The sequence below is a fragment of the Xyrauchen texanus genome, chromosome 23 (assembly GCF_025860055.1).
Source record: "Xyrauchen texanus isolate HMW12.3.18 chromosome 23, RBS_HiC_50CHRs, whole genome shotgun sequence".
Taxonomy (NCBI): domain Eukaryota; kingdom Metazoa; phylum Chordata; class Actinopteri; order Cypriniformes; family Catostomidae; genus Xyrauchen; species Xyrauchen texanus.
Genome location: NC_068298.1, coordinates 2,074,130 through 2,098,361, shown reverse-complemented (window position 1 = coordinate 2,098,361; position 24,232 = coordinate 2,074,130). Strand labels below are relative to the sequence as shown.

General features: G+C 45.2%; 1 protein-coding gene across 6 annotated transcripts in view; it reads right to left on the bottom strand.

Moving 5' to 3' along the window:
• The window catches only part of LOC127663420 (uncharacterized), a 342,359-nt gene that overhangs the window by 17,600 nt on the left and 300,527 nt on the right, over nucleotides 1-24,232 (bottom strand). Inside the window, exon 1 of one of the 6 annotated variants that reach the window (XM_052155008.1) lies at nucleotides 18,514-18,647. The exons of the other annotated variants lie outside the window; for them this stretch is intronic. Coding sequence (XP_052010968.1) covers nucleotides 18,514-18,559 — 46 coding nt within the window. The 5' untranslated portion in view covers nucleotides 18,560-18,647. Of the gene's footprint in view, nucleotides 1-18,513; nucleotides 18,648-24,232 lie in introns of those variants that run through there. 6 annotated transcript variants of the gene reach the window in all.

Below are 24,232 nucleotides of genomic sequence, written 5' to 3'. Positions count from 1 at the left end.
TGCCCACTGGAGAGCTCTCTCGGTCAAGAGAGAAATCATGTAGGCGATCCTCGAGCGCTCAGTGGGAAAACGCTGAGACTGCATCTCCAGAACAAGCTGGCACTGCAAGAAGAAACCGCTACAATCCCCCATAGACCCAGAGTATAGGGCTGGGATGACCATGGGACTGGCATGAGGTGAAAGTGAAGTGGGCTCGGGTGCAGGAAGTTTGGTTGGTTGTGCAGGTTCGGGAGTGCGGAGGAGGGCTGCTCTGAGCCGGCGTACCAGTTCCATGAACAGATTTTTTCATTTTCCTTTTGCTCTAGACTTTCTGTAACAAGACACCAACTCAGGAACTGTGATGAACCGAAATGCGGGAGTTTATTTCATAGAACACAGGAGAAACAGGTAAGTGGTGTGCACAGGGTATTTCAGGTTAGCCATAAAGTCTTAAATAATACTCTTCCGTTAAACATAGAACAATGGCAGAAGGCACAGATCCATAAATAGTCAATTCCTATGCGGCACTTGCCAAAACAGTAAACTTAAGCTTCAAAGAGGTTTCAAGGTGAGTTTTTTCCATAAACAAGGGAGCAGGTCTGCATCTCAATGTATATATAGGGGTCACCCAGGCATTAATTGTAAATCTTGCATATCCAGATAAGTTCATCAAAACACAAGTGGGGTTAATACAGGTATGTCGGCATGCCTATGTATTTTAATATTCAAAGTAACTTCTGAACAGGTTGTTGGTAAAAAGGTTGGTGATACACAGAGAAGCAGAAAGTCACGGTGTCAGAGCAAAAGGTGCCTACAACAAGGCTAGATGCTGACTGAGAGTGAGTGCGCGGTTTAAGTGCATGTTCAAACGAGGTGAAGATGAGCTGCAGGAGTGCATGTTTAGAATGCTGGTGAGAGAGTGGGTGACTGCCGGTGAGGGAGAGCCCTGTGCGCTCATGACATTTGGAGGCATCAAAGTTTAAAAGCATTAAAAATTTTAAAATAGATGATAATCTGTTAGATGTATCAGTGATGTCTCCATACACTCTTCGTGTTTGTTCAAGAGTTTTTTTTATGAAAAAGATCAGAATTATTTTCACTTGCAATAAAATGACAAATTCATGGAAACAAAATCATTTTTATTTAAAATCAAGTTCAGCATTACAACTTGAACACTTGACTAATTCGGAAGCAATAGTTTATTAATATTCTGCAAACGTGTGAAATAATCTTTGAAATAAAATAATTAAATGTGACAATTAACCAAACTCTCTAAAATCACACAGATACAATATCAAAACTATGAATGAATACGAATTATTAACAACCATGCATCACGAGATCTGCTGTTTCTCTCATGAATCTTCTGTTCTGTGTTGATGTCGGTGTCTAAATCTTGTCATTCTCAGTTTTGATCTATAGAGCGATTTCCTCTTCCTGTTTTCTTCCTAAAAACATCAGATTATCATCATCATCACACTCTTAATATTTGCATGTGAAATGCATCATGATGATGATAAATGTGTCACCTGATGTGTGTGTGCTGCAGTATCTGATGTAGATGTGAAAACCTCCTAACAGAGTCAACAGAAGCATCATCTCCAAACTCCACACCATCACAAACACCACAGACACTGAACACACAACAACACAACCACAAGATACACAATCAATCAATCAATCAATCAATCAATCAATAACACTCAGATTTAAACAAGACCTGTTTAGTGCTGACATCATGTAATGTACAGAAGTAAACTAAAGACTGTCGACCAGCATCATTATTGTGTCTGTTTTAATAATCTGTGAACATTAATAGATCTCACCACATCGGTTTACTCTAATGTTCTTCTGTCCACGACTGACGTGGTTGTTCACAGTGCAGGTGATGTTTCCAGAAGTTTCCTCATCCAGATGAATGATGTTATTTCTATCCTCCAGTTCTTGTCCATTCAGAGTCCAGCTGAAGTTGAGCTGATCCCCCTCAGAGGAGCAGGACGCTCGCTTCTCCCCACTGGACCAGCAATTGATTGACAGTTCCACTGAGCCAATAGGAGCTGGAGGGAGGGACACAGTACAGTCACATGACAAAGGTTCTGAATAACATCTTAACTACTTAAACTATTATATATAGTTTAGAATATATAACTGTATAATGTGCATTATGTGTTCTACAGTACACTAGTATTATATTTTGAAGATCATCTTAATCAATGTAGTACAAACATTCCACAGAGAACTACATGAATGAAAACTCACAACTATGACACTATTTTATGAGAATAAGAGTGAGATCTGTGGAGAAAGTGAGATTGTAATTATTCTGATGAGAGATTTACTGTACCTTCAACAATCACTGGAAGATATACATCATGTGTTCGTGTGCCGGTTGAATTATAGATCAGTAATGTGTATCTCCCTGAATCTGTTCTGATCACACTGTTTATAATCAGAGTCCCATTATTAAAGATAAACTCAGATCTGTTTATAATGGATTCATATGCATGCACAATCCTGTTCTTAATAAATATAATAAATCCCTCAATTTTATTGTCTATCGACTTATAAACTATCAGAGTCTGATCTCGAGCGTCCGTCACAATCTGCAGATGGAGTTTGTGTCCCAGAGCTGCGTAACAGGGATCTCTCTGATTAAACCTGCAGAACATCTCCACACCTGAACAACACAAACACAAACACTGAAATATACCAACATCATCAACATCTGAACATTATTTAAAGCACTGTAAGGATTATGTGTGTGACCCTTACTGGTACAAATAACTCTCATCATAAATGAATATCACATTTACTCATAGAAGAAATCACATATTAAACAATATTCACAGAATTAAAGTTGTACAGAAGAAACATTTCAGACAGACAGTTTATCTGATCGGAATAAAAGATCTGATCTCAAATAATCTTCATCATAAACAGACACTCAACAGTAAAAATAATAATTGTATTTGTCAGGAATGATTGTTGTAATTCACTGTTGTCTGTAAGACACAAATAAATATGAAATGAACTGAAACTGTTTATCTTTGGCTTTAAATATCTCAGATAAAAAAGACACGGTCAACTTAAAGGAATATTCCGGGTTCAGTACAAGTTAAACTCAATCGACAGCATTAGTGGAATAATTGTAATGAATGCAGACGAGGTCAGACGAGGGGTGAGGATCTAAGTGCGGTTTATTGTTTTAAAAATAACTAGACAAACACTGGAACAAATAAAACGTCCACAATGGGAAAATAAAACAAAAACACGAAAGACATCAAAGAAGAACACAGGCTGGGAAACATCCATGGATGGCAAAGATAACAAAGAAACATCTACATTCAACATCTACAAACATCAACGAACGACAAGGGATAGAGGAACAAACAGGGTTTAAATACACAGACACACTAATGACTAAACGACATACAGGTGAGAACAATGAAGTGCATGGGCAGTGATAAGGGCAGGGAACTATGGGAAATGTAGTGCATGACAATAGACAAGTGAAACACAGGGCAGACAACAAGGGAATCGTGACATAACCCCCCCTCAAAGGAGCGGCTTCCAGACGCTCCTAAGGAAATAAAAAAAGAATACCCAAAAACAAAAAAATTGTCCAAGGAGTGAGAGGGGGCAGGCAGACAAAAGAGGGCATAAGGGGCAAACAGACAGTCCAAGGGAGTACAAGGGGCAAACAGACAGTCCAAGGGGGCACAAGGGGCAGACAGACAGACCGAGTGGGCACAGAGGGCAAGAAGGAAGTCCAAGGGGCCACAGGGGGGAGACAGGAAGTCCAAGGGGGCACAGAAGGCAAGAAGGCAGTCCAAGGGGGCACACGGGGCAGACAGGAAGTCCAAGGGGGCACAGAGGGCAAACAGGAAGTCCAAAGGGGCACAGAGGGCAAGAAGACAGTCCAAGGGGGCACAGGGAGCAGACAGGCAGTCCACGGGGTGCACAAGACGGGGACTGGGTCAGGTGGCCTGGGAGCTGGCCACAGGGCAATGACAGGTTCAGGGGGCCTGGGAGGCGGCCACAGGACAGGGACAGGTTCAGGAGGCCTGGGAGGCGGCCACAGGACAGGGACAGGTTTGGGAGGTCTGGGGAACTCCGAGGGCGGAGCCGAGGTAGGCGGAGCCATGGAAGTTTCTGGTAGCGGAGCCATGGAGGGCGGAGCCGTGGAAGACACAGGTGGCAGAGCCATGGGTGGCTCAGGAGGTGGAACCGTAGAAGGCTCTGGAGTCGGAGCCGTGGGGGGCGGAACCATGGAAGGCTCAGGAGGCAGAGCCGAGGGAGGCTCAGGAGGTGGAGCCGTGGGGGGCTCAGGAGGTGGAGCCGAGGGAGGCTCAGGAGGCGGAGCTGAAGGAGGCTCTGGAGGCTCAGGAGGCGGAGCTGAGGGAGGCTCAGGAGGCGGAACCATGGAAGGCTCTGGAGGCAGAGCCGAGGGAGGCTCAGGAGGCGGAGCTGAGGGAGGCTCAGGAGACGGAGCCGTGGGAGGCGGAACCATGGAAGGCTCTGGAGGCAGAGCCGAGGGTGGCTCAGGAGGCGGAGCCGAGGGAGGCTCGGGTGGCGGAGCCGTGGAAGGCGAAGCCGCGGAAGGCTCGGGAGGCAGAGCCGAGGGAGGTGGCACCGTAGGAGGCTCTAGAGGCGGAGGCCTGGAAGGCTCTGGAGGCGGAGCCGAGGGAGGTGGTGCCGTAGGAGGCTCTAGAGGCGGAGGCCTGGAAGGCTCTGGAGGTGGAGCGGAGGGAGGTGGCGCCGTAGGAGGGTCTAGAGGCGGAGGCCTGGGACGGTCGAGGCTACAGGCGCTGGCTCTGGGACGGTCGAGGCTACAGGCGCTGGCTCAGGGACGGTCGAGGCTACAGGCGCTGGCTCACTGACGTTCAGGGCTGCAGGCATTGGCTGGAGGTGGAGCCGTGGAAGGCAGAGCCATCAAAGGCTCAGGAATTGAAGCCATGGGAGGCTCGAGGGGCGGAGCCGAGGAAGGCTCGAGGGGCGGAGCCTTGGAAGGCTCTGGAGGTGGAGCAGTGGAAGGCTCAGGAGGTGTAGCCATGGAAGGCGGAGCCGTGGAAGGCTCAGGAGGCGGAGCCGTGGAAGGTTCGAGAGGCGGTGCCCTGGGAGGCTCGAGAGGCGGATCCCTGGGAGGCTCGAGAGGCGGAGCCCTGGGAGGCTCGAGAGGCGGAGCCCTGGGAGGCTCGAGAGGCGGAGCCCTGGGAGGCTCTGGCTCTTGGGCAGTCGAGGCTACAGGCGCTGGCTCTGGGGCGGTCGAGGCTACTGGCGCCGGCTCTGGGGCGGTCGAGGCTACAGGCGCTGGCTCTGGGACGGTCGAGGCTACAGGCGCTGGCTCAGGGACGGTCGAGGCTACAGGCACTGGCTCACTGACATTCAGGGCTGCAGGCATTGGCTGGTTGGCAGTGGTAGGCAGAGGCTGGAGACCAGAGGCCTTTCCTTTTCTCCTCCTGGATGCCCTGGATGGCTCGGGAGGCGGAACCGTGGAAGGCAGAGCCGTGGAAGGCTCAGGAATTTAAGCCATAGGAGGCTCGAGGGGCGGAGCCCTGGAAGGCTTTGGAGGTGGAGCAGTGGAAGGCTCAGGAGGCGTAGCCGTGGAAGGCAGAGCCGTGGAAGGCTCAGGAGGCGGAGCCGTGGAAGGCTCGAGAGGTGGAGCCCTGGGAGGCTCGAGAGGCGGAGCCCGGGTAGGCTCGAGAGGCGGAGCCCGGGAAGGCTCGAGAGGCGGAGCCCTGGGAGGCTCGAGAGGCGGAGCCCTGGAAGGCTCGGGAGGTGGAGCCCTGGAAGGCTCGGGAGGCACTGGCTCTTGGGCGGTCGAGGCTACAGGCGCTGGCTCTGGGGCGGTCGAGGCTACTGGCGCTGGCTCTGGGGCGGTCGAGGCTACTGGCGCTGGCTCTGGGAAGGCTCGGGAGGCAGAGCCGAGGGAGGTGGCACCGTAGGAGGCTCTAGAGGCGGAGGCCTGGAAGGCTCTGGAGGCGGAGCCGAGGGAGGTGGTGCCATAGGAGGCTCTAGAGGCGGAGGCGTGGGGGTTGGCTCCAGAGCCGTGGAAGGCAGAGCCATGGAAGGCTCAGGAATTGAAGCCATGGGAGGCTCGAGGGGCGGAGCCCTGGAAGGCTCTGGAGGTGGAGCAGTGGAAGGCTCAGGAGGCGGAGCAGTGGAAGGCTCAGGAGGCGTAGCCGTGGAAGGCTCAGGAGGCGGAGCCGTGGAAGGCTCGAGGGGCGGAGCCCTGGAAGGTTCGAGAGGCAGAGCCCTGGGAGGCTCGAGAGGCGGAGCCCTGGGAGGCTCGAGAGGCGGAGCCCTGGAAGGCTCGAGAGGCGGAGCCCGGGAAGGCTCGAGAGGCAGAGCCCGGGAAGGCTCGAGAGGCGGATCCCTGGGAGGCTCAGGTGGCTCGAGAGGCGGAGCCCTGGGAGGCTCGAGAGGCGGAGCCCTGGAAGGCTCGGGAGGCGGAGCTCTGGAACGCGCTGGCTCTTGGGCAGTCGAGGCTACAGGCACTGGCTCACTGACATTCAGGGCTGCTACTGGCGCTGGCTCTGGGGCGGTCGAGGCTACTGGCGCTGGCTCTGGGGCGGTCGAGGCTACTGGCGCTGGCTCAGGGACGGTCGAGGCTACAGGCGCTGGCTCAGGGACGGTCGAGGCTACAGGCACTGGCTCACTGACATTCAGGGCTGCAGGCATTGGCTGGTTGGCAGTGGTAGGCGGAGGCTGGAGAGCAGAGGCTTTTCCTTTTCTCCTCCTCCTCCGGGCGGACGAGACTGGCAACGCTGGATCGCTGACTGTGGCTGGCGTGGGCTCAGGCTCGCTGACCTTGGCTGGCGTGGGCTCAGGCTCCCAGACCGTGGCAGGCGTGGGCTCAGGCTCGCAGACCGTGGCAGGCGTGGGCTCAGGCTCGCAGACCGTGGCAGGCGTGGGCTCAGGCTCGCAGACCGTGGCAGGCGTGGGCTCTGGCTCGCAGACCGTGGCAGGCGTGGGCTCTGGCTCGCAGACCGTGGCAGGCGTGGGCTCTGGCTCGCAGACCGTGGCAGGCGTGGGCTCTGGCTCGCAGACCGTGGCAGGCGTGGGCTCTGGCTCGCAGACCGTGGCAGGCGTGGGCTCTGGCTCGCAGACCGTGACAGGCGTTGGCTGGGAAGCGGAAGCCTTTCTTCTCCTCCTCCTCCGGGTGGACGAAGTTGGCAGCGCTGGCTCGTTGACCAAGGCAGGCGTGGGGGTTGGCTCGCTGGCAGGTGGGGCAGGCGTGAAAGGACGAGCCATGGACGACTGGAGGGTCACCAATGTGGGAGGAGAGGCAGGGTCCTCCTCAACAACGCCCACAGTGAACGGTGAGCCGCATTCCAGCAGAGTCTCCTCCACGAAATCGCAGAGCGTCCAGCCGCGCGTCGCCGGTGGTATCCGCTCCTTGAGCGAACTGGTCAGGTTGTCCCGGAAGAAAACCACCAGGGAGCAGTCTGGGAAGTCCGTGGCACTCGCCAGCTCAAGAAAATCACGGACATGGTCCTCCACCGGACGGCCCTCCTGCCTCAAATCCAGCAAACGACAGTTTGCCCGAAGAACCGCTAGATCCATAGTGGTCGTTCGTTCTGTAATGAATGCAGACGAGGTCAGATGATGGGTGAGGATCTAAGTGCGGTTTATTGTTTTAAAAATAACTAGACAAACACTGGAACAAATAAAACGTCCACAATGGGAAAATAAAACAAAAACACGAAAGACATCAAAGAAGAACACAGGCTGGGAAACATCCACGGATGGCAAAGATAACAAAGAAACATCTACATTCAACATCTACAAACATCAACGAACGACAAGGGATAGTGGAACAAACAGGGTTTAAATACACAGACACACTAATGACTAAACGACATACAGGTGAGAACAATGAAGTGCATGGGCAGTGATGAGGGCAGGGAACTATGGGAAATGTAGTGCATGACAATAGACAAGTGAAACACAGGGCAGACAACAAGGGAATCGTGACAATAATGTCGATTAACACTAAAATTCATTTCAACTCGTCCGTCCTTTTCTTTAAAAAATCATAAATTTAGTTTAAAGTGAGACACTTACGATGGAAGTCAATGGGGTCAATATTTGGAGGTTTAAATGCAGAAATCTGAAGATTATCATTTTATAAAAGTACTTACATTAATTCTTCTGTTAAACTCAGAAAGTCGGATTTTACAACTTCCTACTAGGAAAAGTGCAATGAAATGCATCTTGAAGTCAGAATTACAACTTGTAGGCTCGTGCAGAATTTCTCAACTCAATTTCGGCGAGATGCAGGGGCATGATGTCACACAAACATGTCCACACTCAGATTTACAGAGTAAGTGATAAACATTCACTTTATTAAGAAATATCGATAAATGAGTTTGTTTCCACATTACATGATATTAAAGCTTGTTTAACAAATGCCTGCAGAAACAGGTGTATAAAAATTAATGATAATCGTACATCTGAAGGACAAATGCTAGCGTGGCAGCATTGTTTATCAGTTGGGTTGCTAGGAGACATCTCTAATGAGAGTCAAACCCCTGCTAAGCTAATGGGAGCATTGCAGTTCTGAATATCTGGGAATGGGATGCATTTATGGTCGGAGATATCAAGAATGAATATCCCTCATTCAACTTGAATGGAGCGCAGCAGAACCGTGTACCCTGATGAAACAAAATGTATTGCAAGCAACATTTAAATTGCAAATATTATTAGATAGATTTGTCCAGGTATTATATAGACATCCTTGTTGGATTCATATGAAAAAATTATGATTTTTGAATGTCTGTTCATTTCACAAACTCTGGGCCCGTCTGACATCAAATCAAATTTACAAGTGCTGGCTAATGTTAAACGTGATTTTCTAAAATTGTTATCCATGTCGGTACTAACGATGTCACTAACGAGTGGTGTCTGAAGAATAAAATAGGATTTATAGATAATTGGAAGAGTTTTTGGGGTAGACCTGACCTGCTAAAGAGAGACGGACTCCATCCTCCCAGGGAAGGTGCCGCTCTCCTCTCTAGTAATTTGGCTCATAGTCTTAATAATGATAGTATTTCACTAACTGGGGCCCAGGTCAGGAAGCAGACTAACTGGTTAATCCGAACGTCTGCTAGCTGCCTTGAGACTTCACACTGGTCACATAAACTACAACAGATAGAGACTGTATCACCTAGTTATCTCATAGAGACTGTGTCTGTTCCCCGAACTACCAAACACAATACCCTCACTAAATCATTTAGAAAAAATTTGATTAAGGTCAAACTTGAACAAAACAAACTAATTAAAAATACACATCATATAAAAATAGGGCTACTAAACATTAGATCTCTTTCTACTAAAGCACTAATTGTCAATGAAATGATTACAGATCATAGATTGGATGTGCTCTGTTTGACTGAAACCTGGCTTAAACCGGATGAATATATTAGTTTAAAGTTTTTGGTGTTACTCAGAGGACAGGATATAAATGTAAGTCGTTTGAACTAATAATGCTTAATGTGACACTGTCAGATATAAATAACAAATATTGTCGTCTTTTGTCCTTGCTACAATGTATAGATCACCTGGGCCTTGTTCTGATTTCCTTGGTGAATTTGATAATTTTTTATCAGATATTGTAGTTACTGTAGATAGAGCTTTAATTGTTGGTGACTTCAACATTCACATAGATAATGAAAATAACACATTCAGATTAGCATTAATCAATATTCTCAACTCTCTTGGAGTCAGACAAAATGTAACAGGACCAACTCATCGCCATAATCATATGCTAGATTTAATTCTGTCATATGGAGTTGATGTTGATAATATAGAAATTCTGCAGCAGAGCGATGACATCTCGGATCATTACCTCATCTCTTGTATGCTGCAATCATAAATGTTACTCAATCTACACCACGCTATCGTTCAGGTAGAACTATTCTTTCATCCACTAAAGTAGCTTCACTAATAATCTTTCAGAATTGTCTCATACACTCAATAAACCCCAAAGCCCAGAAGAACTTGATGAAATAACAAAAAATATAAATGCAGTCTTCTCTAGCACTCTTGACAGTGTTGCCCCACTTTAATTAAAGAAAATTAAAGAAATAAGCCCTGCACCATGGTACAATGATCACACTCATGCTCTCAAGAGAGCAGCTCGGAAAATGGAGCGCATGTGGAAAAATACTAAACTAGAAGTATTTCGTGGTGCATGGAAGGATAGTGTTTGAAGCTACAGACAGGCACTAAAAGCTGCCAGGTCAGCATATTTGAGTAAACTCATAGAAAATAACCACAACAATCCTAGATGTTTATTCAGTACTGTGGCTAAATTGTTAGGAATAAAGCCTCAACAGAACCAGATATTATGTTGCAGTACAAGAGTAATGACTTCTTTACAAATGAAATTGAAATGATCAGAAATAAAATTGGAATTATGCAATCTTCTGTCATAGCACCTCAGAAAACAGTGTCTAATAATTTTCCTCACAAGCGACTTCAATCCTTCTCTGTCATAGGTCATGAAGAGCTAACAAAACTTATCGAAACATCAAAAGCCACAACATGTTTGTTAGATCCTATACCAACTAAGCTCTTAAAAGAGTATCTCCTGTCATTTCAGAACCTTTTCTTAATATTCTCCTCGCTATGCTTAGGACATGTCCCAAGAAACTTTAAAATGGCAGTTATCTTATAAAGAAGCCAATTGGCTAATTACAGACCGATTTCAAATCTCCCTTTTATGTCAAAAATACTAGAAAAGGTAGTATCCTCCCAAATATGTTTATTTCTACAGAGAAATAGTATATAAGAAGAATTTCATTCAGGATTTAGGCCTCATCACAGAACAGAGACTGCACTTATCAGAGTTACAAATGACTTGCTCTTATCAACTGATCGTGGCTGCATTTCTCTTCTAGTCCTTTTAGATTTTAGTGCTGCATTCAACACGATAGATCACGACATTCTCTTGAATAGGCTAGAGAGTTATGTTGGCATTTGTAGAGTTGCATTAGCATGGTTTAGGTCATATTTAGCAGACCGCTACAACTTTGTCTATGTAAATGAGGAATTGTCAAACCAAACAAAGTAAAATATGGAGTGCCACAGGGATCAGTTTTAGGGCCTCTGCTTTTCTCCATGTATATGCTTCCCCTGGGAGATATTATCAGGAATTGTGGAATAAGTTTCCAGTGCTATGCCAACGATACACAACTTTATATTTCTTCAAAACCTGATGAGATTTCACAATTCTCAAAATTAGCAGAGTGTATCAATGAAATAAAAGATTGGATGGCCAGAAATTTCCTTCTACTAAATTCTGACAAAACAGAGGTACTAATTATTGGACCAAAAAACTCTAAAAATAGCCACTACAATATAATTTGACTCTCGATGGATGTACTGTTACATCATCTTCAACAGCGAAGAACTTAGGTGTTATATTTGATACCAATCTGTCCTTTGAAAATCAAATTACAAATGTTTGTAGAACAGCATTCTTCCACCTCAGAAATATTGCTAAATTAATGTACATGCTCTCTGTTGCTGATGCCGAAAAACAAATTCATACGTTCATGACCTCAAGACTAGATTATTGTAATGCATTACTGGGAGGATGTCCAGCAAGATCAATAAATAAAATTCAATTGGTTCAAAATGCAGCAGCCAGAGTACTGACGAGAACCAAGAAATAACCATATTAGCATATTAACCCCATTTTATCATCGTTACATTGGCTACCTGTTAAATTCCATATTCATTTTAAAATTCTGTTAACTACGCACAAAGCTTTGAATGGTCTAGCTCCGCAGTACTTAAGTGATCTTCTACCACGCTATATTCCATCACGTTCATTACGATCACAAAATTCTGGCCTGTTAATAGTTCCTAGAATATCAAAATCCACAAAAGGAGGTAGATCCTTTTTATACTTGGCTCCTAAACTATGGAATATTCTCCCTAACACTATTCGAGATGCAGACACACTCCCTCAGTTTAAGTCTAGACTAAAGACTCATCTATTTAGCCAGGCATACACCTAATTTATCCTCCAACCCACAATTAGGCTGCTTTAGTTGGGTCTGCCAGAACCAGAAACATTGATCATGATTTATAACTCTGCAATAAATTGAATGGCATCTATGCTTATATAATTTTATTTGTTTCCCTGTCTCAACCTCGGGACTCCTATCCCAAGGTCACCAGAACCGGCTGGATCCAGCACCATTCCTGCTTGTGTGTTGGACTCCACTGCTACATGTCGCTGAATAATGATGACTAAATGCAGCCGGTGCCAGCCAAACATCACTTCAGTCTATTATGATGGACTTCAGTGGTTGAATTGATGCCAACTCCAACCATAAGACATGGGATACTTCATATGCCATTGTCTGAACCTTGGATTTAGGATGGACCACACTGAACCTCACCGAAATTACCGGCCAGGTTGAACTGCGTTTCAAATCCCTGATCTCTGCCTGCATCACCTCAGTCTATTGATGGACTACGATCTTGAAATGGATTTGCCAACAAAAGCCTTCATCAGCCAATTAACAAGGACGATTGCATCTATGTGAATTTATGCAGTTAATCCAGACTTCAAAGACATTGGTCATTAATCTTACAGTTCAAACAAATCGATGTTTAAACACTGACCCTTAACACTTACTTTTAATAATTTTAAACCATGACTTTAACTATACATAGTAATGTACATTATATCACAGTGAGTCTGGTTTCTCCCAAGGTTATTTTTCTCCATTAATCAACATCTTATGGAGTTTTGTGTTCCTTGCCACAGTCACTTTCAGCTTGCTCACTGGGGTTATTAATACAATTATTATTGAATTACTTATTTTTAAACATGATTAACAATCGTATTTTATCCAATTACAGAATGATGATTCATCGACATTATATACATTACAGTTTTATCTTCTGTTAATGCCTGATCTTCTGTAAAGCTGCTTTGAAACAATGTGTGTTGTGAAAGGCGCTATACAAATAAAATTAACTTGACTTGGCACTGCCCACGCGGGGACAGTGCTTGTGTATGGATCATGCTCGCACTGCGAGGGCATGATTCTGGCAACATTACGGTTGCTGCTTTCTCTCGTAAGAGGGAAAGCCTCTCCTGCGACTCCCCGACTCGGTCCTTCTACCCACGGGTATGAGGCGTGGTCGGTTAGCACTGGGGGCGATTTGGGGATTTCAATTGGAGCTTCTCAGCCCCCCACGGATCTCCCATTCCCCAGCACGCTCGTTTGCCCCCACGAGTTCGCAATGTGACCGCCAGCTCGTCTCAGGGTGGATGAGCTTTCGATTACTGCAATGGAAAGTGGGTTGGTTGCTTGCCTGGGCAGCTGTGAGCACCGGGATGGAGTGAAAACCTCCACTCCCCCCTGAAACCTTGTGGCCCGGTGATTGGTCCTGGGGCACCGAGCACCACTTACACCTCCCCCTACCTTTCTTCCCGGAAGTGCATGAAGAGCTCACGCGATCACGGCGGGCACCTTTTACTGCCAGGACCCGGTTCGCGGGCTCATCCTCTCTCACTACCCTCGACAATGGGGATGCCAGGGCATGCTCGATGACTCTCCAGGTCGGTAAGGCGATCGGAGTGCACTTGTGCCTGCAGAGTGCCACCATGTGGCGGAGCCGTCCGAGTCTCCCATCCAGGGCCTGTGGGTTTACATCGTCACTCACGACTGAGCCTTCAGTGCCACTGGACAGGCCGCCTGTAAGTGCACCAAGCCGTGGCTCTCAAAGAACTACACAAGGGTATTTCTGACACGAAATTGATGCAGGAGCTGCGCTCAGTGACCGGTCTCGCCCTCCGAGCGATGATGGTCACGCCGTGGTCTCTCAGGCAGGCGATGTCCACCTTAGTGGTCCAGGAGCTCCACCTTTGGCCCAACTTGGTCAAACCAGGTTGGCCTATTTTGCCCAGCAATCCTCAGTGGTTAAAAGGCAGATGGAGACCATTCAACACATACTACCCCGGCGCGACGCAATGTCTCGCACCCCCATCTGTTTGTCGCCAAGGGGGCCTCGGAAGCAGGCCTCCCAACCTTAAAAAGAAGTAATTCATAATTGTATTAATAACCCCAGTGAGCAAGATGAAAGCGACTGTGGCAAGGAACACAAAACTCCATAAGATGTTGATTAATGGAGAAAAATAACCAATGGACAAACCAGACTCACTGTGGAGGCCAGTTCCCCTCTGACTAACATCATGAATATAATGTAAATATTACTTATGTATAGTTTATCCTCTGGGGTCGACGGACATGCCGGCACGCCCTGCTGGATATTTTCGCAATTAAAGCAGAAACAACTTAAAATACTCCATCATTTTTGGGTATACAGATTAGTGTAAGACATCATTAGAGACTATAAAGGGTCTACTTTTATTTGTGTACACTCACAAGAACAACTAAATCTTGTGCTTTTTTAAAATAAAGAAAATAAAAAGGGTGAGCGGTCAGCAGTCTCTGTGTTCACGAGCATATTTCAGAAACATGTCACAAAAATGAAACTCCGCGAATACTTATCACACAAACATGAAACATATGTCTAAAGAAAGCTTAAAATGTCTACTTTTAAATAATACAATTCAAATTTAAAACAAATATTCTCCCGCAATGCAATCTGTTTGAAACAAAGCGATGTACAGTTTTTATTAGGCTATCTAATTATCTGTAATGTGATCCCACCCACCAGCAGAGCTCGCCATTCATACGCTAATGTGCTAAGATGATCAAGGCAAATGTACACGCAACAGAACTCAACTTTTCTGCGTGTTTGTAACGATACACAGGCGACTGTGAGGTTTGATTTAAAACATCTCATGCATTTTTCTGAGCGTTTGCAACGATTCACTGATGAGAAAGCTCCAGGATTGTATGGAAGAGTTAAAATTTTCCTCAGAAGAAGAGCGGGACTCCGATGAACATTTGTATTTTGAAGAGAGATTTGATCCAGCCGAGGATACAATTTCAGACGAGCAAGTCATTGAGTTTTCATTAGTTGACATGCTATTTTATATGACTCCTAATAAGCAAGTTTTAGTTACATTTAAATATTGTTTCGGTTAAAGCAGGTATTTAAATTGTATGCTGTATAATATAAATATGATATGTAATATGATATAAAATTATATGAATGTTTAGATTATATTTTAAATAGCATTTATGCTGCTTCATTATCATCAACAAAGCTTGTGCTTGCAAATATGTGTTCAGGTGTAAATGAGTAAAATGCACTTTAAACATGCCCATATTAGAAAATCAGCATATTATAATGATTTCTGAAGGATCATGTGACACTGAAGACTGCAGTAATGATGCTGAAAATTCAGCTTTGATCACAAATTGCATTTTACAATATATTCAAATAGAAAACGGTTCTTTTAAATTGTAAAAAGAGTTCAGAATATCAATGTTGTTTCTGTATTTTGGATCAAATAAATCCAGAAGAGATTTATTTTAATGGTAGTGTAGGTCTAAAATTAAGTCAGATTACTTCTTTTAACTTAAAACTTGATTTGGATCATTAAGTCTCCTCACATTCATTCTCTATCCCTCATTGATAGGCCCAGGGGAGGGTTTTTTTATCCTCAGGTGTGAATTACAATGAATATTCATGATCATTCACGCCTCCTCGCATATTACCTTTCAACACTAAAATTGTCTCACAAAACTTAAATTACTATATTGTTTTGTTTGAATGAGTGATCGGGATGGTTTTCACATCATTTTGTAGCAAAAACTCTAGGCTATAAGATCCAGTTCTCATAAGTCTTTTGGACAAATGTTGAGTATGTGTTATATGACCTTATTTCAGTTCCTTAAAATGTTAGTTTTTTCAAAAACCATGCATAAACATTATTTTCTCAAAAATACAAACCTGTACATACATGTTGCTCACATATTATTGTAGCCCAGTTTGTGCTGAATATAGTGTTATCAGACTTCAGCCATTTATATGTTTTTAAGCAACTGAAAAAAGCACAAATGTAGAGGCATGTCAAAACTTTCCAGGGCCCAAAATACCCTCAGACCCCAGAGGGTTAAAGTCATGGTTTAAAATGATAAAACTAAGTAAGTGTTAAATGTTAAAAGGGTTTTCTCGGTATGGAGTTAGACGCTGTCTCAATGACAACGCGCCTCACCAACGAGTGCGCACAGTCAGTGCTGGACTGTCTGCATGCGTTTAGACAGAATACTTTGGTCTCACTGAAATCCTTTCAGAGGCTCCTGGAGCATATGGCATCCTCAGCAACGGTCATGATGCATATGAGACCACTTCAGCACTGACTACAGACCCGAGTCGAGAGACGAGCATGGCGCCACAGCACATACCGCGTCACCTAGGCCCCCGAAACTGAGTTAAGTGCTCCAAATATGCTGGTTGTCAACCTTCTGTGATGTAGATTCTGCTAAATGTTTTCCCCGCCGGTAAACCGCGTCTTCCTTGGGCAGAGGGCCCTCTGTCCTTGTTCACCGTGTTTGTGGAACCCCCCCCCCCCTGGGTAGGACCTACCATGGCGCCGATCCGCATGATGTGCTTCAGATCCGACCAAGTGTTGGCCAGCCAGTCAATATACTTCTGAGCAGTTAACCGCTACCCAAGGTGTAGGGGACTGCTTCATACCTGCCAGTGTGTTGGCGTAGTTATGCGACGGCGCACACAGGTCTGCCTATTTCGCACTGCCTGTCTGCACAACTTGGTTCAGTTCTTGTGGCGATTTCCATTGGGGCCCCTAGTGTCAACTCATCGACACAACGTCGAGTGAGTGACTGATCGTCATGGTTACTGATGTAACCTCCGTAACCTGATGGAGAGAACTAGACGTTGTGCCCCTCTTGCCACAACACTGAACCAATCACTGAAATGGCCGGGTCTTTGGCTCGGCTCCTCAGTGCGAAACCTGAGTGTGTGTTTGCAAGCAGCACTCCTATTATACCCGTATTTCCGGAGGAGTGGCATGCAAATGCCTTTTCTCAAAGATCAGAGATGTCTGCGCTCCCAAGAAGTGACCCCTAGTGTCAACTCATCGACACAACATCTCGTTCCCTCCATCAGGGAACGGAAGTTACATCAGTAACCATGAAGTTTCTTGATGGCATGAATCACACTGAAGGCCTAGACTTTTAATACATGGCCCGCAACTGTTTAAAATGAATATGAACTGCTGACAAAGCAAGGAAATGGCCTCCCATCATCACCAAAGCTGTATGTGAGTGGTGATGGTGTAGTGGTCTAAGCACATAACTGGTAATCTGGTAATCAGAAGGACGTTGGTTCAAGCCCCACAGCCACCACCATTGTGTCCTTGAGTAAGGCACTTAACTCCAGGTTGCTCCGGGGGGATTGTCCCTGTAATAAGTGCACTGTAAGTCGCTTTGGATAAAAGCGTCTGCCAAATGCATAAATGTAAATGTAATGTAATGTATGGAACCGAGTCGGAGTAAAACGATGGATGAACACACAATTCAAGAGGTTTACCTCTTTGCAGAGATAGATTATTATAGTGTGATTCTTGTGTATCAAGGTTATTGCTTGTACAGGTTACAGACAACGAGTCTGCTCATTGTTGCTAATAATACTGGAAACTTTGATAAAACTACTGGTTGCCATCTCTCCCACGATCGCTAAACCGGCTTTGGTGCCGTCGCCCTGTTATCTTTCTCTTGTACTAAACGCACACACATACCGTATGACCCCTCACAAACATACCCGCACACACATTTGGCAAACAGATGCCTTGGCGATAGAGCCCAGCTTTGTCCATAATATATCATACCAGCGGATATACGTGTTAAATGGGCAGACACCATTAACCAGTCTCTCTGCCCACATTATCTGTCCGGAAACCTAGCGTTATGTACCACGTCCACCATTTTGTGCACTCCATTACACACACACACACACACACACACACACACACACACACACACACACACACACACGCACACGCACACAACACACACACACCCACCCACACACACACACACACTTCCTCTCATGTATTATAGGCTTATTTGTTACCTTATCTAATCATGTTCCTGTTTAATATGTAGTTGGAAGTTTATCAACTGCATTGTATTGAATATTAATTGATATTACTGCATCAATAACTTTGTTATACTATAAAGTATAGTGTTTTGGTATTGTTCTGCATGCACCTGTGCCAAGAGCTGGCAGGGGATATCAGTGCTCGGATTCAAGCCTTCATTGTTTACCTTTTGAATGTCGATGTTCTCCGGATGTCGACTTTCCTAAGAGAACAATCTTTTATCGAGACTGCTGTACTGTCTGTTATTAGTCTGATTCCAGGATGATGCCACGGAAAAATCCTGATTAATATTCTATTGATTTTGATAATTGATAGTTATCTTTGATGATTGTTAATTATTGCTAATAAACAAACCCACTCCTGAACGGAGCCCCAACAACTGAAAATGTAATAATAACATGTGTTTTTTTTTTTTATTCATCCGTGCTTTAAAAATCATCATGAGTTTGATCTGAAAGTTGACTCACATGTAACAGTTGGCAGCAGCAGCAGCAGTCCAAAGATGAACAGCATTTCTCTGATGTCCAGTTTCTAGAAGAGTCGAGTTTGAATTCTGCTTCAGATTGTGTTATGAGTGTTTGGAGTTCTGTCAGTCTGTGTTCTGAGTCTCATGGAGCGTCTTCACTCTGACCGACACAGACTTTTACTGACACTGGACTCAATATGGAAAATATCTCACAATTTCTCTCAGGAAAGAAGAAGTTTCCTCATAAAGGAGGAAGACAGAGTTGCGGTTCATACCTTTACAAAATGATAGGCAGAAGTATCAAGTTGTATTTCTGTCACATGCAATGTCATCTAGACATTGAAACATTTTATTGGTAGTACAGGTATAAATATTGTAACTGTTACAGTATGAAAGTGGGTTGGTTTATAATTATGTCCTCTAATTCAGTAAGTTTGTAATGATATTTCCATTATTTTTTTTATTCTGATTCAGTCAAAACATCTGCAGAAAGAGAGAGAGAGAGAGAGAGGGACATTAACTATTTTCCGTCAATCTACAAAATATTTAACTTGACACTTATGAGTTCTCAACACACGTCAAGCCATATTTTGCTGTTTTTGTAAGGATTTAAAATCTTATCTGGATACTCTTGCTATCTCCAGTAACTCCAAACCCCTAAACACCATTTCAGCTTTATACTGTTTTTTAGACATTAATAATACATAATTGAATGTTTTCCTGTGCATAATCCTGGTATTTGTTTTCTATTATTTGCATGAAACAAAGCTCACTGCTTTTATCAAGTCACTCTGGGCTTTAATGGGAAGTCATTACATTGGCAATAGATAATATATAAGCTGCTGCTTACCTGCTTCCTGTGACAACTCTCCTGACATGACAGTCTTCTCGGCCCACCCACTGCACATGAACAGGCCCAGGCAGTCGGATGCAACTTTGCTGCAAACGTTCGCCTTCATCAGAACAGCTCTTTCATGCAAACAATCTGGTTATACAATAGAAGCAGCCACAGCAGCTCATTCGTTTTTTTGCAGTATTAACATCTACAACATTTTGTTATTTTTACTCTCTTTCTTTTCTTTCTGCTCCATTCGAGGAAACATTTGATAGCGTGAAGTTGCTTCCGCAAACTGGTTTCTCCGGCTCTTTACATATGTGAAACAGCTCTCTACGACTGCTCATATCTTCCCTTATCTAAACTGTCCATCTGGAAAGTTGTGTGAGCTGCCTCCGTGAAAGGGTGCCGTACCGGCTTAATGTCCTTAGAGTTCCATTTTTATTTGAAAGTGAGAGAAACAAAGATAAACTATTCAACCCAACCACCATTTCAACCCCCAGCATTTTTTATCTGGTTCTTCCACACAGGTGATACCTGTCAGCCTCATTACCTCACCGTGCAGCTCATTTAGTGCGTGCTCTATCCAGTGATTGTTCGTCATCTTCTAACATAAATATCATGATTTTTTCTCCCTCCAAAGTGCCATTTGGAACGCATTTTATTCCATTCTGAACACAGGGGCAATCATACCTTAGCGAACTCCTTCCAATCGACCGATACTCTGACAACTTCTTTCAAACCAATGCAGACATTTTAGCATGAACTCGCTGCCGCAGGACTTTGATGTAGTTTAAAAAAAAAAAAATTCTAATTGGAATAGTAATTTTTCACATTATTAATATCCTGACTATACATTGTGAACAGTTGAATGCCACTTTAGTGAATAAAAGTACCATTCCCTATCTGTCACTCACTCGATGTTGTGTCGATGTAGTGACACTAGGGGTCACTCTTGGGAGCCCGAGACACCTCCGGTCTTTAATAAAAGGCCAATGGAAATTGGCGAGGGGTATTTGCATGCCACTCCCCCAAATTTTAAATATGCCATTCCGTTTGTGTGCTATTCCTGGTTATGGTCATTATATCTCACCCTCGATCCACGATCATCTTTCGTGTCTGGGCACTGCTCACGCGGAGACATCCTTCAAGGATGGATCATGCTCTCACTGTGAGAACATGACCATGGCAATGTTGCGGTCACGGATTGCATTCGTAAGAAAGCAAGCCACCCCAGCGGCTCCCCGCCTCGGTCCTTCTACATATGGGTTTGAGGCCAGCTCGGCTAGCACTGTGGGCGATTTGGGGACCTCAATTGGACCACCTCCACCAGGTATATCCCCACGGACCTCCCATTCCCCAGCACGCTTGTTTGCCCCGAAGGTGATGAGCTTTCGAGCGCAGCATCGGAGAGCAGGCTCGTCCAGTCAGACGCCAACGCCTCAGCTGGGCTTACCCAAGTCACAGGCTGACACGGAAATGATAGACATGCTTTCCCGGGCAGCTGCAAGCGTCGGGCCAGAGTGGAACCCTCCACTCTCCCCTGAACCCTTGTGGCTCGATGATTGGTTCCTGGGCCCGTGGTGCCACTCACAGCCACACCTTGCCCCAGTTCCTTTCTTCCTGGAAGTGCACGAAGAGCTGACAAGGTCGTGGGAGGCACCTTTAACTGCCCGGTCCCAATCTTTCAGCTCCCCCGCCCTCACTACCCTCGATGGTGGGGTGGCCAAAGGGTATTCGGTGATGCCCCCAGTGGATAAGGCGCTCCCATCCAGGGCCTGTAGGTTTAAGTTGTCCCTGATGATCAAAGCCTGTGGTGCCACTGGGCAAGATCCCTCCGCCCTGTACGCCATGGCTCTCCTGCAAGTCCACCAAGCCAAGCCATAACCCAAGGGTAGTTATGCCCTGGGACTGATGCAGGAACTGTACTCAGCAGCCAACCTCACCCTCCAGGTGACAAAGGTCACAGCGTGGTCTCTCGGATGGTCGATGTCTACCTTGGTGGACCAGAACCTGGTCGAGATGAGAGAGGTTGACTAGGCATGGTTCCTTGATAACCTCATTTCCCAGGTTGGCCTGTTCGGTGGACTTTGCCCAGCACTTCTCGACAGCGAAGCAGTAGACGGAGGCTATCCAACACATCCTGCCCCGACGTGGCTCAAGATCCCGCACCCCATCTTCTCGTCACCAAGGGAATCCTCCTGTGGTGACTGCACCGGCACCGCCGCGGCCCGCACCAGTGTCGAGCCCACCGCAGGAAGCAGATGCCACCCGCAGGACTGGGAACCATGGGACAGGTTCGGCGACGTCCACCTACCCCCTACAGAAGTGTGCGATAGAGCCTGCCCCTACGGCCAAGATGATGAAAGGGTTTTACAGCCCCTACTTCATTGTACTGAAGAAAGGGGTTGGATTGTGGCCAATCTTGAACCTACAAGTACTGAATCGGGCCTTACACAGTCTCCAGTTCAAGATGCTGACGCAAAAACGCATTCTAGCAAGCGTCCGACATCAAGATTGGTTCGCTGCATTGGTTCACCCGTCTACATCTTGATTTCACTTTGACACAGACCCTTCCTGCCGTTTGTGTTCGAGGGTCGGGTGTACCAGTGCAAGGTCCTCCCTTCCAGCATGTTCCTGTTCCCTCGCGCCTTCACAAAGTATCTCGATGACTGGCTAATCCTAGATCACTCTCGGAATGTGTTGTGCAGGGACCTGGTGCTCAAGCACCTCAGCCGGCTAGGACTTCGGGTCAACGGAGGAAAGAGCAGGCTCCTCCCGGTTCTGAGCACCTCTGGACTATGCAAATATGTGTTTACCCAGTGAGCCTACATGCACAGACCCTGTGCAAGCTCAGGGAGGACGAGGAGCAGGTTGTCCTAGTAGTACCCTACTGGCCCACCCAGACTTGGTTCTTGGACCTCACGCTCCTCACGTCAGCCCCCCCTGGTGAATTCCCCTGAGGAAGCACCTTCTTTCTCAGGGATGGGGCACCATCTGGCACCCCTGACCGGACCTATGGAATCTCCATATCTGGCACACAGATGGGACACAGACGACTTAAGTGGCCTACCACCCGCCATGGTAGACAAGATCACTCAGGCTAGGGTTCCCTCTATGAGGCGTCTGTATTCCTTGAAGTGGCATCTGTTTGCTAAGTGGTGTTCTTCCCGATGAGAAGACCCCCCCAGAGATGTACAGTCGGATCGGTGATTTCCTTCCTTCAGGAGAGGTTGGAGGGACGGCTGTCCCCCTACACCTTGAAGGTGTATGTAGCTGCTATAGCGGCACACCACGACACAGTGGACGGTAAGGCAGTTTAAAAATTACTTTATCAAATAAACATTAAGGGTGCATACTAGTGATTTTCACATTAACTGGAACTTTAAAATAAATCATAATATTAAATAACAGAAAAAAATCTAAATTTATATCAAGTATTAAACAGATCAGTATTATGCAACAAAAGTGTAGTGGTGTTAAAAGAATGCACAGTATGATTTCTGATACCAAATTCCGTTGTATCAGAAATATTTTGTTATATGACAAAACCAAGATCAGGTTGGTTAAAACCTTCAATCAGAATGAGGTGCATGTTAAACAGTTATGCTGGTATTAATACTGACTGTTTTTGAAGGTATTAAAATTAGGTTATATCAACTTCATACTGACAGTTTTTACAATTCTAAAATTATGGTTTGTTTATTAATGTTCTGCAAACCAATTAAATTAAAAGTTTAAGCACTATATGTTGAGCAAAAAGTCACATCTTAGTGCTGCATTCGACACAATAGATCACAACATTCTCTTGAATAGGCTGGAGATTTATGTTGGCATCTATGGAGTTGAGTTAGCATGGTATAGGTCCTATTGAACAGTAAAGTGTAACATGTAAATGAGGAATTGTCAAACCTAACAAAAGTAAAGTATGGAGTGCCACAGGGATCAGTTTTAGGGCCTTGTATATGCTTCCCCTGGGAGATATTATCAGGAATCATGGAATACGTTTCCAGCTTTATATTTCTTCAAAACCTTCATTTTTCCAAATTAGTGTATCAATGAAATAAAAGATTGGATGGCCAGAACTTTCCTTCTACTCAATTCCGACATGCAGAGGTACTAATAATTGGACCAAAAACCTCTAAAAATAAGCCGTTAAAATATAATTTGACTCTCGCTGGATGTACTGTTAAATCGAAGAAAAGCGAAGAACTTGGGTGTTATATTTGATACCAATCTGTCCTTTGAATATGCACATACTCTCTGTTGCTGATGCTGAAACACTAATTCATGCATTCATGACCTCAAGACTAGATTATTGTAATGCATTAATGGGAGGATGTCCAACAAGATCAATAAATAAACTTAAATTGGTTCAAAATGCAGCAGCCAGAGTGCTGACGAGAACCAAGAAATATGATCATATTAGCCCCATTTTATCATCGTTACATTGTTACCTGTTAAATTTCGTATTCATTTTTAAATTCTGTTAACTACGTACAAAGCTTTGAATGGTCTAGCTCCGCAGTACTTAAGTGACGTTCGACCACGCTATATTCCGTCACGTTCATTATTATCGCAAAATTCTGGCCCGTTAATTGTTCCAAGAATATCAAAATCCACAAAAGGAGGTAGATACGTTTCCTGTTTGGCTCCTAAACTATGGAATAGTCTCCCTAACACTGTTCGGGACTCAGACACACTCAGTTTAAGTCTAGTATTAAGACTCATCTATTTAGCCAGGCATACACCTAATTTATCCTCCAACCCACAATTAGGCTGCTTTAGTTTAGACTGCTGGAACCAGAAACCAGAAACATTGTTCATGATCTATAACTCTGCAATAAATTGAATGGCATCTATGCTTATATTATTTTATTTGTTT